Here is a 14278-nt window from a genome sequence, read left to right as displayed (position 1 = left end):
AAAAGAAGTAGAGCCTTCCACCAACGTCAAGATTTGTTTGTGTTTGGTCGCTCAGGCCTCCTCTTCTGCTGCCGCAGCATAATTGGATGTGTAATCCTTTATTTTACACCTCCGCTGAGTGTGGCTGATTAAGATGTTTGGGAGACAAAGATCTAAGATAGAGTGAAAATTCAGGAAAACGAGGGCACAGCGCATCAGGTTTGCTCTTACAACAGTTAACTTATTTGAAACCCCTCACCCACCTTGACGACATGACAGACGAGCATGTTTGTTATTGCTGACTATTTACAAAGTGAACATGCGGGGTGAGGAACTCACATTAGGCTACATTGCGTGATGGGGTGTGGTGCTGAGGCAACGCTTGTTTATTGATTTTGGACATTTGCGCAATTTCCCCGGACAAGCTCTTCAAGCTTAGTCTTTTCCACCATGAATAGAAAGTGAGCCTGTGGGAGGAGGAGGAGTAATAAATAAAATGTTAGAAAAAAAAAATGCATAACAAACAAATTGAGGGTAATGTATTTTTTTGTTTTTCTTTGCTTATTGCCCTGTTTAGTGTTGCAGACAAATGCACAGTTTGTATAGATCATATAACCATTTCAGAGACTTTTTTTTCCATCTCATAAGTGATATTGTTCACTTTTCACAACGATTTGTGAAAGATTTTGCCATTTTCTTGCTATGTACTTCTTGGCCACCTTAGTGCTTTTTGCAAATAAACATTTGTTAAAGCTGTTTTAACAATAAGAAGACAATCACTTCCCCGGATCATCATTTAATTGCCAAAGCCATTTGATACTCCATTTCTATCCAGCAGAGTAGCACTTCAGCACACAATTCTGGCTTTGCTGACATGTACATTTGGTTTCAGCTTCATAATTTTGTCTGTACTTTTTGGTCACCAGTCGTCTGTGAATGTATTTCAATGTTTCATCTTACAAAAATGGCGGCTCGGTGGGGCAGTGGTTGGCACTTTCATGGGACCTAAGTTCAAAATCCAGCTGGCTCCAGCCTTCCTTCCGAAGTTAACATGTTCTTCTCGAAACCACGAGGGTTCTCTCCGGGCACTCCAGCTTCCTCCCGCACTTGCACCCGCACGATGCACAAAATCTTAATTTTCTTCATGTTTAATTTTTTTTTCCTTCATTTATGCCCAGTTACTGTTCACGGTATCACACATTATGTCTTATATATTTGTTTATTTTACAAGTGAAAAATCTGATATTGTCCGCAAGGATGTGTTCCTTTTCCCTGTCAACACTGTTCTCTCTCCACTGGTCTTTTTCCTCTTCTGGTGTCTATGTATGTGTTGCGACAAGTGAAGAAGAAGAGGAGTAGTTAATCAATAGCCACAAGGTCAGGCAGGCGGCCGGCAGCAGGCTCAAACTTGCCCTTAGTGGGCAGCACAACTGACTGTGAGGGATTTGCAGCGTTTGTCAGGGCTTAAAGCAGCCCTCCCCTGGACTTCTACTTGCTCCTGAGTGTGATGTGTGAATGAAGCCAAAGCAGCCACAGAATAGGGAGACATCTACTGGATGTCCGGGACATTGCGAGCCAGCAGAACGAAGCCACAGGGCGTCAAGTCTGAGTGGGGGTGAGGTTTGGGCCATGTGGGGTGATTTATTATTTTATTTTTGCCTTTCACAGATGGCGGGAACAAAATAGCATTCCCTCCCTCCATTAGACCACATTCTCCTTAATGTTTAAGACATTCTAAATGCAGTGTGGGTAATTCTACTCCGCTAAGCTCAGAGGATTAGTAACACACTCTTATTCTTTCTGCAAGTGCTCTTTTGAAGTCTTACCTTTACACACAATCAAAGAGGAGCACTGGAGCTATTATGTTTACATGCTCGTGAGGGAGCGAGTGCACATTTGCAATTTTTCAGGAAGATCATCTCACCGTACAGGAACATTTTGCTGGCTGAGCATCCGCAGTTTGCCACCGCAGGGGGTCTTGAGGGAGCCTTTATCAGTACCAAGCAGCTTTCTAGAACCACACACAAATTCATACCTACTATAGCTCTGCATATCCACCGCCGCCACCTGTAGTTTCACTTTTTGTGTGGAGGAATCTGTGGTGAGATAAACACATTGGGATAGCAAAGGACAGAGGTCTCACTACCAAAGCAGCACGATGCCTATTAATCCTGATTTAACCCATTTTCCAGAGCTGCTCATAGCAAATGAGCGCTCGACAGAGGGGGGATAAAAATGGTGTTGTCTTCTGGGCTTGACTGGGAGGTGCTCTTTTAACCGCACTCAAAGCTGATGTGCCTCATTATCACGGAGATGATGTACAGTATGTTTATTATGTTCTCTGGTGTTATGTTTGTTATGGTGGAAAATTGTTTTGTTAGCACAACGTTACGCTGCACATTATATTTTCATCGTGTGTGTCTGTCTAATAGAGCGTCAGTTAGCGCCATCCACTTCAAATGAATAAATGCATGTGCTACACTATAGCACAATATTAGCAGAAAGGAGGTACATGGAATTACAAACAATTTGGTGGTATATACATCTGGGCGTAGAAGTGTTTCCCAGTACTTTTGTCTTGTTTTTTTTGTTAAGGCCAATACTGGTATCATTTATTAGTAGTCAAGTCATTTGGAACTGAGAAACATTTTCAATAAAAATATTGGCGTCAAATTAAAATCAATAATGATAACAATATAAACTATAACTCTCAACGTTAAAATATCTTGAAGTAAGTTTGTTGAACACTTTTTCAGATTTCCATAATGTTGTTGTTTTTTGTTTGTTTATCTTTTTTTCTTAGTTTAGACTATGTGCTATATGTTAGAAAATTCTAAAAAAAAACAATAATAAAATAAAATAAAGTGCAGGGAGCTCCCTTCATCATGCTTGTAAGTCAATAGTGATCTATGCACTGCAAAAACTGCCTGACGAAATAACAGAAAAAAATCTATAAGAAATTAGGCAATTTTTCTTGTTTTCAGCAGGAAAAAAATCTGCCATTAGGGGAAGGTTTTTTTTTTCTTGCCAAGCCATTCAAGACAAAGCACTTAACATGGACTACTCATTTTCTGACCAATGGCACAACATCAGGAGCAAGTGGTAGTTTAGTGTCTTGCTCAAAGACACTTCGACAGGATCACATTGATGTTGGGATTGAATCCATATTTTCTCGGTGGGTAGGTAACCGCACTACCACTGAGTCATACCACCAGTAAAAATCTGGATTTTTTTTTTCCCAAAATGTAGCTTAAGTATACTGTTTTCTGAATTTTCTCATACTTTTAAAATGCCAGGCCAGTTTTGCTTGATTTGAGCAAACTTTACCTACAGTAGATGCATTTTTTTCAATTACTCATTAATTATATTTTTCTTGAAATTACACCCATACAAAGCTGTAACTGTAAATGTAACAAAACAGCAGACTTTATTAATTAAACCAATAGCTACAATTTATGTAAACATAATTACAGTGTGCCCCCGGTTTACAAGATTAATCCATTAGGTGGTTGGGATCGTATGTGAATTCGCCGAATGGCAGGCAATCCAAGCCTATGTTAAATAGCAAATGTGTGTAAAACCCCAGGTATAAACATAAAAATGTTATGTACATGTTAAAAATTGGTATCAAAATAGCATAGTGAGTGCTTTTTATATATAATATACGATATACATGTATACAATTAAATAACATCAGAAAAAATATAATTATAAAGATAATATAATATTAACCTTTGAGTGACATGAGAGCTTGTTACGGCCATATTCCATAGTGAGTGTAGCCTAGCCTAGCTTAGCCTTCTTCGTATTCCTTATCTCCAGCTTCCTTTCCATATAAATCATCTTCTTCCCTCTTTAATATCAGTCAAGTTTACATGGTACGACACAAGGAGGGGGAACACGCTCCTAGTGCCTTTAAACTGCCCCCCTCCCGCCTGCATAAGCGTAAATACAATATAAACATTTTTCACATCTATTACTTTCAATTTCATTCTGGGGCTGGGGAGGGGAGATTTTGCACCGAGTTGGCCACGTAAAGTTTGATTCATTAGTTGCACAACTTCACTGTATAAAATGTGGAAGTTTTGAAAATGAGTGTTTGGAACACACTACCGGACAACAATGTCAGTAGTAAATTATTCACCCACGGAACCACTTTGATAAAAGGAGCGAATGTTACTAGGTGTGCTCGGTTGACACAACCTCTTTTACTTCGTTGGCAACTCCAGTTCATATTAATGTCATTAAAATGCCTTTATTATAAGAAATTGAATTCCCAATGCACCAATGGCAAGATTCCATCATTTACATGTATGTGCATAAATTTACCTGTGGAAAGCTTAACAGACCATAACACGGGCCCTATAAAATGTCACATTAGATCTAATTTTACTCAAAAATAAGAGATGCAATGCTCTCGGGGTCGGCAGAATCTCTTATAAAATTAACAGAAAATTTGAACAAGTGGGAACCTTGAAGTTAAAACAATTTTAACGTGATCTATTATTGACCCCCCCCCCCCCCCCCCCCCCCTCCCAACAAAAAAAAAAAGACTCAATGCCGATTAGGTAAAATAATTGGCCAATCCCTACTTGTGTCCATTCATATGCCTTTGACTTGACAGCAACAGGATCTCCCTGTTTGTTTTGCAGATCATCGGTTGAAGTTTGATGGCGTCCCGGTAGACGCGCCAACATGAACACGCTACCATCCATGGATCGGCACATCCAGCAGACTAATGACAGGCTACAGTGCATCAAACAGGTTTGGCCTTTATTGATCTCATCTTCCTTTTGTATCTTGCTCTTAACATGCTGTTCCTGTGCTTTTGGTTTTCCTTTCTACGCACACTCTCACACACCCTCACACTGGCAGTTTGACATGACCCAGGGCTGGCACCTCTGTGTACTTTGGTCAGTAAGAGCTAAATGGTTGGCTTGTTATAGGCTTATTTGTTTATGCGATGTGGTTGTGTCCATACTGTCCTCCCAACATGTGACACCAAGCCTCAGGTGGATGAATGTTTGGCCTTTTTGCATATTCCACACTGCCTCCTTGAGTACCTGCCCTCAGTGCTCGTGGAGTTGCCTAAACCTTGACTCAAGCACCCTGACACCTTTTTGGTGGGATTGACACCCAAGTCTGAGTTTTTGCATCAGAATGCACTCTTTATTTGCAGCAGGGTGCTGTAATGGTTTGAGGGGAAGTCCTTTGGTATTTGTCACATTTACAGCAGGCCCCAGAGTTTGTATTGGAAAAGTCTTCTTAATAACAGTGTTACATCATTACAGTGGGAAACATTGTGAGACAATATTACATTAAACAACAGACACAACAGAGGAACTGAAGAGTGATCCTTTTAAAATTGTGATGTTACAATACAACTTCACGTCCAACACATTATATCTGATATGATATCAGATGAAATTATAGATGCTTTTATTTAGTATTTTATTCGTACATGTTTAAACAAACTTGATCAAGCGGACCGATTAATCACAAACATTTGGCTTACCTATGTAAATAGGTTAAACCTCAAGCATGAGAATGTAACATGCTTTTTAATAAATACAAAATATAGAAAAAAGGACCAGAAGTAATGACTAGGAATGGGACCTTATTTTGTGTGAAAAGATCTTGGGAGATCAAAACGCCACAAAATTGCACAGCACAGGATCTTTTTTTCCTTTTTCTGTTATTTTTGGCAAAAAGAATGCACTGCTCGTTACTGCACTGCATGATAGTTAAGCACGCTGCCAAACCTGGTGAGACTTCAAAATAAAGAAATGTAAGGTTGTTTTCTATCCCACTGCGATATATAAAACATGGCATATTTTGGCATGTGACAAATTCCATGTCCATTTGTCTTTCTTTGGTCAAAAATAATTCAATCATGTCTCCAAAAAGATTCGACTCAATATTTGTGTCAACTTGATCCAACTTTCTAGGATGTTTGGGATAGGCTCCCACACACCCGCGGCCCTAGTGAGAATTAACGGCTAAGAAAATGGATGGTTGGATGGACAGATGGATAGATGGACAGATGGATGGATGGACGGATGGATGGATGGATGGATGGATGGATGGATGGATGGATGGATGGATGGACTCTGTGGAACAACAAATTCACATGATCAGTGTTTACATTTAAACAACCATGGATTTCTCAGTATTTACTGACAGTTGCCTGACAAGCAATTGATGGCAACTGTGTTCCACTTGGTATACCAGCCACCAGTTCCAGATCTTGTTTAGAGGGCTCTTAGGTGGAACCAGTGACTTTTATGTTGCGAAACATGGCTGAATGGCTATGATGACTCAATAGAGCATCCAACTCTCTCCAGCCAATCATCTGTCCATCCATTTTTAATACCGTTTATGCTATTCATAGCCAACGGGAGCTGGAGTCTATCCAGCTGACTTTAGGGGAAAAACAAACTGCCCATTGAACTGGTCACCAGTTATTTATAGGAACAGATTTATGTCATTTGTGGGAATTTGTAATTCTCTTAGTTGACATCTGAATTGGGCAGTTACAGTTTTTTCTCTTGGGGTCAGTCCAAGATATCTTGGAATTCGTTTTTGGTGGTAGAGAAAAGTATTCTTCTTGAATCAAACTAGTGACCTTTTCATTGTGCTTAATAGCCCATTTGCCAGCGTATCACCAACTATCCATCCACTTTTTGTTTCACTTCTCATAACGCTGGTAGGCAGACCGACTACATCCAATACTGAGAGGTATACAATCATTCATAGTGATAATCAGTGTGTACTACTAGACAGCAAAGCACATATTTGTAATCTTTGGCTTACTGCCATTGTCTGATTTTTCTTTCATCCCTGAGGAGCAGTGGGTGGCAACTTAGTCCCAGCCAGGGTTGGAGGAACCATTTCCAGATGTCTTGTCAGCACCTTGGCCAAGAAAGCTGTCTGGAACATGTTTTTGGTGAAGAACAAGGAAACTAGAGACCTGAAGAAAACCTACTCAGATAGCCCACAAAAATTGGCTTTCACAGGCATACATGTTGTACTGGAACTGATGACCTTCTGCTATGAGACAACAACGCTTAATTGCCATGCCGCAAATGATTGATCTGTGTTTTACTAGACGCCTCCTTCATCAATCTATTTTTTTCATTCATCCATCTATTTTTCCTCTGCTTACTAGAGTCACAGGGAGCTGCTCAGTTTATTCTGGACTACAATGTGGTCTTGTGTGGTCACCAATCAATTACAGGACACATAGGAAGAGACAATTATATATACTCATAATCATATTGGTAAATATTGAAAGTCAAGTCAAAAATCTGGTCTAGTCATCTACAGCCAGCCAGCCAGCCAGCCAGCCAGCCACCATTGACGTGTACTCTGCACTGAACTAGCTTTGCACCCAGATAGGAATTGTGTGGTGGCTGATCTGTCGCAAGCCTCAGTAGGAATCAGTCCATCATCTCTTTGTCTGCAGAATTTGTAGCAGCACCGATGCACTCACCATCGCTACCTCCCCCTCCCATTCTTGTCCTCAGTCAACCCGGAACGGCAACAAGAGTAGCTCCTTTCTTCCTTGTAACTGCCCTCCCTTTCACACTGGAGCCCATGTTGTCACGCAGAGCGGCAGTGGCGAGCATGTTGCGGCAAATGGAGCTGTGAGTTTGCTTGCAGGCAGACAGGCCCCTGCTGTGCTAGCTCGGATTCCTCCGGTGCCAGAGGCTGATGCGCCTCCCATCAAGCAGTGGTGATGCCAGCTCATATCATTCATGTATAATAAGCACACTCTTTTAGAGCATCTCTCTGTTCCCAGTCAAATTTGTGCAGGAGCTGCGGGGATCACAAAGGATGAGTCACTCAAGGCCTTCCTCCTCGAGGCTCATGATATCTCTGGAGGCTTGCAGAGATTTTCTAGGTGGGCGGGTGCTCCAGGGAGGCCCTTTTATTACCCAAATAATACAGAAAGCTACCCTTTCAGGAGCCTTCACCTCTTGCCGCCCCCGAAGGACAATGCCTCTACCTTCTTGTCAGGAGCTCACAAAACAAGGCGCTCCAGCGCCACATGAACATAATAAACACTTTCAAGTGGGCTCAATCTCACTGAGGCTCTGTGATGTTTCCGAGCTATTAACCTCCTGAGCTGCGAAGAAAGTGAGCCCAATTTTTAAAACTGCTTATTGTGTCCCGCCAGCTAGAGTAGCCTTCAGACAGCTGGATGAAAAGGCTTGACTGTTTAGGGTCTCGGCGAACAACCGAGCGAAATACTGAAAGACACTGAAAGAGTTTAAACAACACACACCCACCGGCGAGAGTGTGCACACATGGCTGCCAGAACCAAGGTTGTTTGCTTTATGCACAGGCACAAGCTAGTCAGGACGCTTTTGGTGCTCAGGCTCCACATTCTGGAGAAGACAAGAGAAGGGAAGTAGGATTTTATGTGGGGAACACTTCATGCAGGCTATAGGGGTTGGGGCTGGCCTTCGCCAAGAATCATGAACAAGAAACACTGGCATGATTGTGGTTGAGGGTGTGATCTTCCCACAATGCAGCCGAGCGCCAAGCGGGCATACATCGGACACAGTCAAGGTCCACAGGGTCGCACATAAACACGAGACCTTGAATCAAGAGGAGGCCAAGTGCAAGGCTGCAAAGCCTCTTTGGTTCCAACTGTTTTTAGAGTTGGTGTGAGAAAGCCGTCATATAACACTGGCAGATCACTTTCTTTTGTTTCTGATGGTTTTATGACTTTGTTCAGCACTTACAGAACCCAGCCAACTTCCACTCGGCGGCCACAGAGCTGCTTGACTGGTGTGGAGATCCCCGGGCCTTCCAGCGACCTTTTGAGCAAAGCCTCATGGGATGCCTGACGGTAAGCAAACATCAGTTGTGGTTTCATGCTGGAATTTTATGCACATTTCAAAAATGCTACTGATTTTAAAGGACAGCCAGCACAAGTTTCGTGGGACAAAAACAAATGTGTGTTTTCACTGCTCAACCAGTCAGCGTTTTTTAAACAATTAAATCAAACAGTGCATTTTTTTCAGGAATTTTAAAGGAAACGTAAATGTTTATCTCTAATTGTCTTCAAACTTTCAGGGCCTACTACCTAATACTGTTGATTTGAATCATATCAGACATGAGATGGCAGAGATATTTACAGTGAAGTTCAATGTTAATCTACTTCATGAAATTGAATTCCTACACAATAATGATTGTTTGAAAATATGCAAAGAACTAGGTTGAGTTCGAAAAGCTGACACAAGATGGCTCATCTCTCTACGGTGAAAAGCATGTATGACTATTTTGTCTTACAACAATTTTTATTGTACTCGGTATGTAATAATATTGGTAATCACAGTTTTAGGATTATTTGAATAACCCTAAAAGAGTCACACAGAAAGGTGTGGAAATTTACTCCTGTTGTCAATTGTGATCTCCCAAGTCATTGTTAGAGAACACTGAAAAGTTTAAACGAGGTCAAATTAAATTTAACAGGCAGTACAATTTTTTTTTGTGTGTATTTTAAGCTTCGTCTTTAAATGTCATACAGAATATATCTATCTTTTGCGCGTATTATATGTTTTTGAAAAGTGAAAGTATCTGTGATACAAAGAAAACTCAAATCAGTTCCAGAAGGCGTTTGGCCTCATAGAGGTAAACGCAGTGGCGGTCCTTGCATTTCACACATAGGCCTTTAGTGATTGGAGCCCTCATGAGCACTCGTACGAACGTACACAGGCTTTTTTTTCAGAGCATTTAAACATCAATCAACCCACATCAGCAATTTAAACGTATCATTATATGTGCCAAAATATAGAATAAGTCATAATAAGTTCAAATTATTTGTTTATGAAGTCCACCAAGACCAGGCAAGCTTCAACAAGACTGTACACCAAATTACAAATGGCAATTTATTATAAGTGTCACATCTGGGCATGGTGAGTTGGGAGGAGGAAGGGAGGGGACCCAAAAAATGCAGGAAAACTGAGAAACATGTGGCTCAAAAAAGGAAGTTTTAACAAGGAAATGAGGCAGGACCGAACTGGGAGCAAAAGTGGACAGTGTCACCAGACAGGTGGATGAACTCTTTAACGAGAACGCAGACAATAAAGGCAGACGCGAGTGGAACAGAAACATGAACAATGACATTGAATATGAATGACATAAAATGACAAAAACATATTAACTCACCCAAATCGGCTGTCCCCAAGTTATTCCAGTATAAAATCCATTCGTCTTTTTTTCATCAGAAAGACTTTCATGACTTGCTGTAGAGTTTGTCTTCGCGTTTCATTTCCAATAATAAATTCTTTTGTATTGACATGGACGGTAATGCCGAAAGTCGCGCCAGTCCAATTTCTGTTTTGCTCTTCTTCACCCATTGCGGGTTTTAAAAAGAAAAGTGTTTGTGAGTCTGGCTTCAATCTACGCTAACGTTACCTGATTGAGCAACATGTTTATTTTTTTCATTTTTCTTCTTTTTTAGTATAGTTTTTTTTTTTAAATAACCTTATTTAACCACTTCCACCGTTAAACATGGTGGACCAATGTAGCACCGCCTTCCTGCAGTGAGCGTCCAGTTACGTCACGTTCTACGTGCGGCCTCTAGATGGCGATCTTATGACTCGATTGGCTATTGCTGCTGACTAACAAAAACATTGGCCCGTACACAATTCCTCATTGCAAACTGCACAGAAGCCTTCTACTTGTTAAAGCCAAAGCACGAGCGCCTCCCAGCTAAGCAGAAATGAAGTCTGCCTGGAAGTCTGCCTGGCGATACACGCTGAGTTCTAATTGGCTAAAAACTCTCACTAAAACAGCAGCACTTGTGGGAATGTAACCATATGGATATGACACGAAAAGAACAGAATATGGAGAATATTTTTTTTATATAAAATACACATAGACGGGCCACCACTGGGTAAACATTATGTTAAACGTAAAAACTTATGATGCCATTGTCATTTTGCACACCAGTGAGTTATTGTCAAATGTCCTTTAAAATGTATTCTTTCTTTTATTGTTATTATGACATTCAATAGTATGGTGTGTATGCTCACACAAGGGTAGTTTCTAGATTTAAGGCAGTCATCAGCTCAGTAACTGTGACATTTAACACTTGCGACCCACTGTGGCACCAGCACACACAATGCGAAGTGTACTGTGGGCACCATTCAAGCCCACATTTCTCCATTCAGCACACATCACTCACCGATGTGGGCGGAGTGCCAGAGCGCCGCTTGCCCATTCTTCAGCAGGTGTGTGATCAAATAAAACACACACACACACACACACACACACACGTGCAATGAAATCAAAAAGGCTTGGCCAAGCGCGATCAGTGAGAAACACTGGAGGAGCATTGTTCCTATCACAAGTGGTAGCGTGAGCAAACAGATAAAGGCTCATTAATGTGTAAATCACAATAAAAGCCTCTTAGAGTCTGATAAAGAGCCATACAATGCAGCCAAGCACTCAGCATGGTGCCCCCGTCTATCTGCTAAATTGCTTCATTAGAATCGGAGAGCAAACAGCTCCTTATCGAGAGAATTACAGCAGGCGGCCCATACATTCTTCTTTTTTGCTTTCTTGGTGACATCACCAGCTGACTTCCAAGTGTCCAAGCTTGGCATATTAATATCACTGCGTGCCAAATTTAGCCAATGAGATTTGCCGCAGCGAAATAAGTGGATATGCACGCACAGAGACGCCTGTTGCCTCAGGCATGTGAAGAGGTCATTCCCTGGTGGAGCTTTTGCAACAGAACCAATAAAGGATGACATGACAGCTGTTACAGATACACTGCAGCATCCTTTGTCCCTTGACAATGTGTATGTTTTTTAATGGAGTCTTGTATAGATACTGTAAAATGTGTAATGACATTGCTTGTAGACATATTTCATTTCTGACTCCTGTTTTTCTATAGAATGTATACAAGCAAACTTTGGTTTTAGTGATTTTTCTGTTTGCATTAGAACAGCATGGCATCCTGGCCACCAAGTGTGTTTAGAGGTCAAAAGGAATCAGAGCAGCGTTGTCATGTTTTAGGTTGATAAAAGCAAAGGTGTTTTGACTTTAAGATATTTACCTACCCAAGTCATACTTATTCAAGTCGCTTAACAGTGTTTATACATTCAGACCTGTCATTCTGCTACTCTGTGTAAAAATGTGCTGCCTCCTTTTTTGAAGTTGAGGAGGACAAAGGGTTTTGACTGACTTAAAATAATGCCTTTTTTTAATTCTCTAACTGTAAAGATAAATAAGGTTTCACTATCAGAATTGGGAGCTTATGAGTAGCTCTTCTTTAATTTGCTTGCATAATAGACAATAACTTTTTTTGTTTTTGTTTTTTTGAATGGCTTTTATTTAATTTTTTGGAATTCTTTTTTTACTAGGTGGTGAGTCGTGTGGCTGCCCAGCAAGGCTTTGACCTGGATCTGGGCTACCGGTTGCTGGCTGTATGCGCAGCCAATAGAGACAAATTCACCCCCAAATCTGCTGGTAAGACCCCTAACCCACATTATTTGAAAAGGAACCTGACCTTTGGATATACTGCTTACTGTATATTTCATATCATTCTATTTCACACAAAGATCTGCTTGGAATAAGATCACAAACTTATCTTGTATTGCCGCCCAGAAATAGATATCTTGGAATAATGGTATTTATCTTTTCATTATTAAGGTCAGGTTGTTTTCCACTGTTTGCTATTTGGATAAATATGTCAACTTATTTAGATTCTTATATTCAGACTCCTAAATAGGCATGGGACAATATCAGATTACGGTATCTGTTTTGGGAGTAATGCATTACAGAAGTAATGTCATTTCTGTAATGTGTTACTTTTCATCACAACGTGGTGAAGTCATGTATTAGACACAAAACAATAGTAATATTGTACTTGTTACAATTGAGAGTAAAGTAATGCATTACAATGCTATTTTTTGGCCTGAAAGTGGTGTGTCTCCCCCCTCCCACCTCCTTGCTGATCTACTACAGCTAACGGCAGGTTGTGTATGGACAATATGTACACAAGATGGACATACGACCATTACTTTAAGTTAGTCAGAAGTACAGACAAGAAAAATAGCACCGTTAGGTGCACTTTGTGCGCGACACCTAAAAAGCTGTCCACTTCGTGAAATGCCACCAGTAATTTGACAAACCATTTAGAGCAGGACCATAGTAACATGAATTTAGCCAAAAGAAAACATGCAGAGGATTGCGCTCTCTCGCTGAGGGATGACACTTCAACATCAAGAGGTTAGAAGATTCGTTAGCAGATATGCCGCATTCCACAGTGGGTTCACCAGCATTTGGAAACCTTGTCAGCAAGATCCCTGTCGCAACTAGCGCTAATAACAAGGTAAGCGAACGCTAATTTCCACTGTACAATGGCTAATAATAATATTCTATAAATAGCTCTGATCAATATGTATTAAGATGAAGCATACAAAACTCATATTAAACAGTACATTAAACACAATAACAACGATGTAGGCTAACTGATAATGTTAGCCCCAGCGAAACCATCTTTTTTTTAAACATCTGTCCCTAACCGAGCCGACTGAACTTGAATTTGAATATGAACGTTGAAATTGTGAACTGCACTGTTTTTGCCTACAGCATAAACAATGCATCAATATGCTGTGAAGCTAAGTCATAAAGGGATTAAAATAAAAATAAAAAAAATAATGTAAAATGTGTGATGAGCTTTGTTGAGTCACACTCAAGCAGGCTATAACATTTGATTGATTGATTTATTGATAGACGGCCCGGCTGCTACCTTGCGCAATAGCATTAAAAGACTCAACAACGTGGGAGAGAAAAAAACTCGGTTTTGACAGATTTGGACGATTTTAAATGACTGTGACTTTTAAAACTGTGGTATCTATCGTATTTAAGGGTGCAGTCTCAGTTGCAGTTTCTATTTCAGTATTTAACACACACACAAGACGCACCCTATAATTAGGCGCTAGCCTAAAACATGTCATAGCATGCATGCACGTTTTTAAAAAAGGGAGGAAGAGTTTGTCTGAACAGCCAAGCGACAACTGACAACTGTTCATTTTTTCAATTGACATTTTTTTTAACTCAACATCTTTTTTGGCTTTTTTTTTTTCTTGCACGTCAAGCTTCTTTTTTCACGCCCAACCTCCTCCCTTTAATGTCCTCATCCTGTTCTCTATCACGTGCTCCTTCTTTCCATATAAGCAAGGGAATGGTTTGTAGTCACTCAAGCAGAGCGCTCATCCATGTCACTCAGCAACATTTGCAGATTTTTATACACATAGGACGCACCTCATCATAA

At 40.6% G+C, this 14278-nt stretch overlaps 1 protein-coding gene across 4 annotated transcripts in view; it reads left to right on the top strand.

The window, feature by feature from the left end:
• The window catches only part of LOC148420520 (zinc finger MIZ domain-containing protein 1-like), a 180439-nt gene that overhangs the window by 118714 nt on the left and 47447 nt on the right, over window positions 1-14278 (top strand). For all 4 annotated transcript variants that reach the window (XM_088420709.1, XM_088420706.1, XM_088420708.1 and 1 more), the window contains exons 4-6: window positions 4632-4743; window positions 8723-8836; window positions 12363-12468. In XM_088420709.1, coding sequence (XP_088276835.1) covers window positions 4675-4743; window positions 8723-8836; window positions 12363-12468 — 289 coding nt within the window. In that variant the 5' untranslated portion in view covers window positions 4632-4674. The remainder of the gene's footprint in view (window positions 1-4631; window positions 4744-8722; window positions 8837-12362; window positions 12469-14278) is intronic.

This window comes from Hippichthys cyanospilos, chromosome 8, assembly GCF_059441005.1.
Source record: "Hippichthys cyanospilos isolate Australia breed blue-spotted pipefish chromosome 8, RoL_Hcya_1.0, whole genome shotgun sequence".
Lineage (NCBI taxonomy): Eukaryota > Metazoa > Chordata > Actinopteri > Syngnathiformes > Syngnathidae > Hippichthys > Hippichthys cyanospilos.
This window is presented reverse-complemented; position numbering and strand designations above follow the sequence as displayed.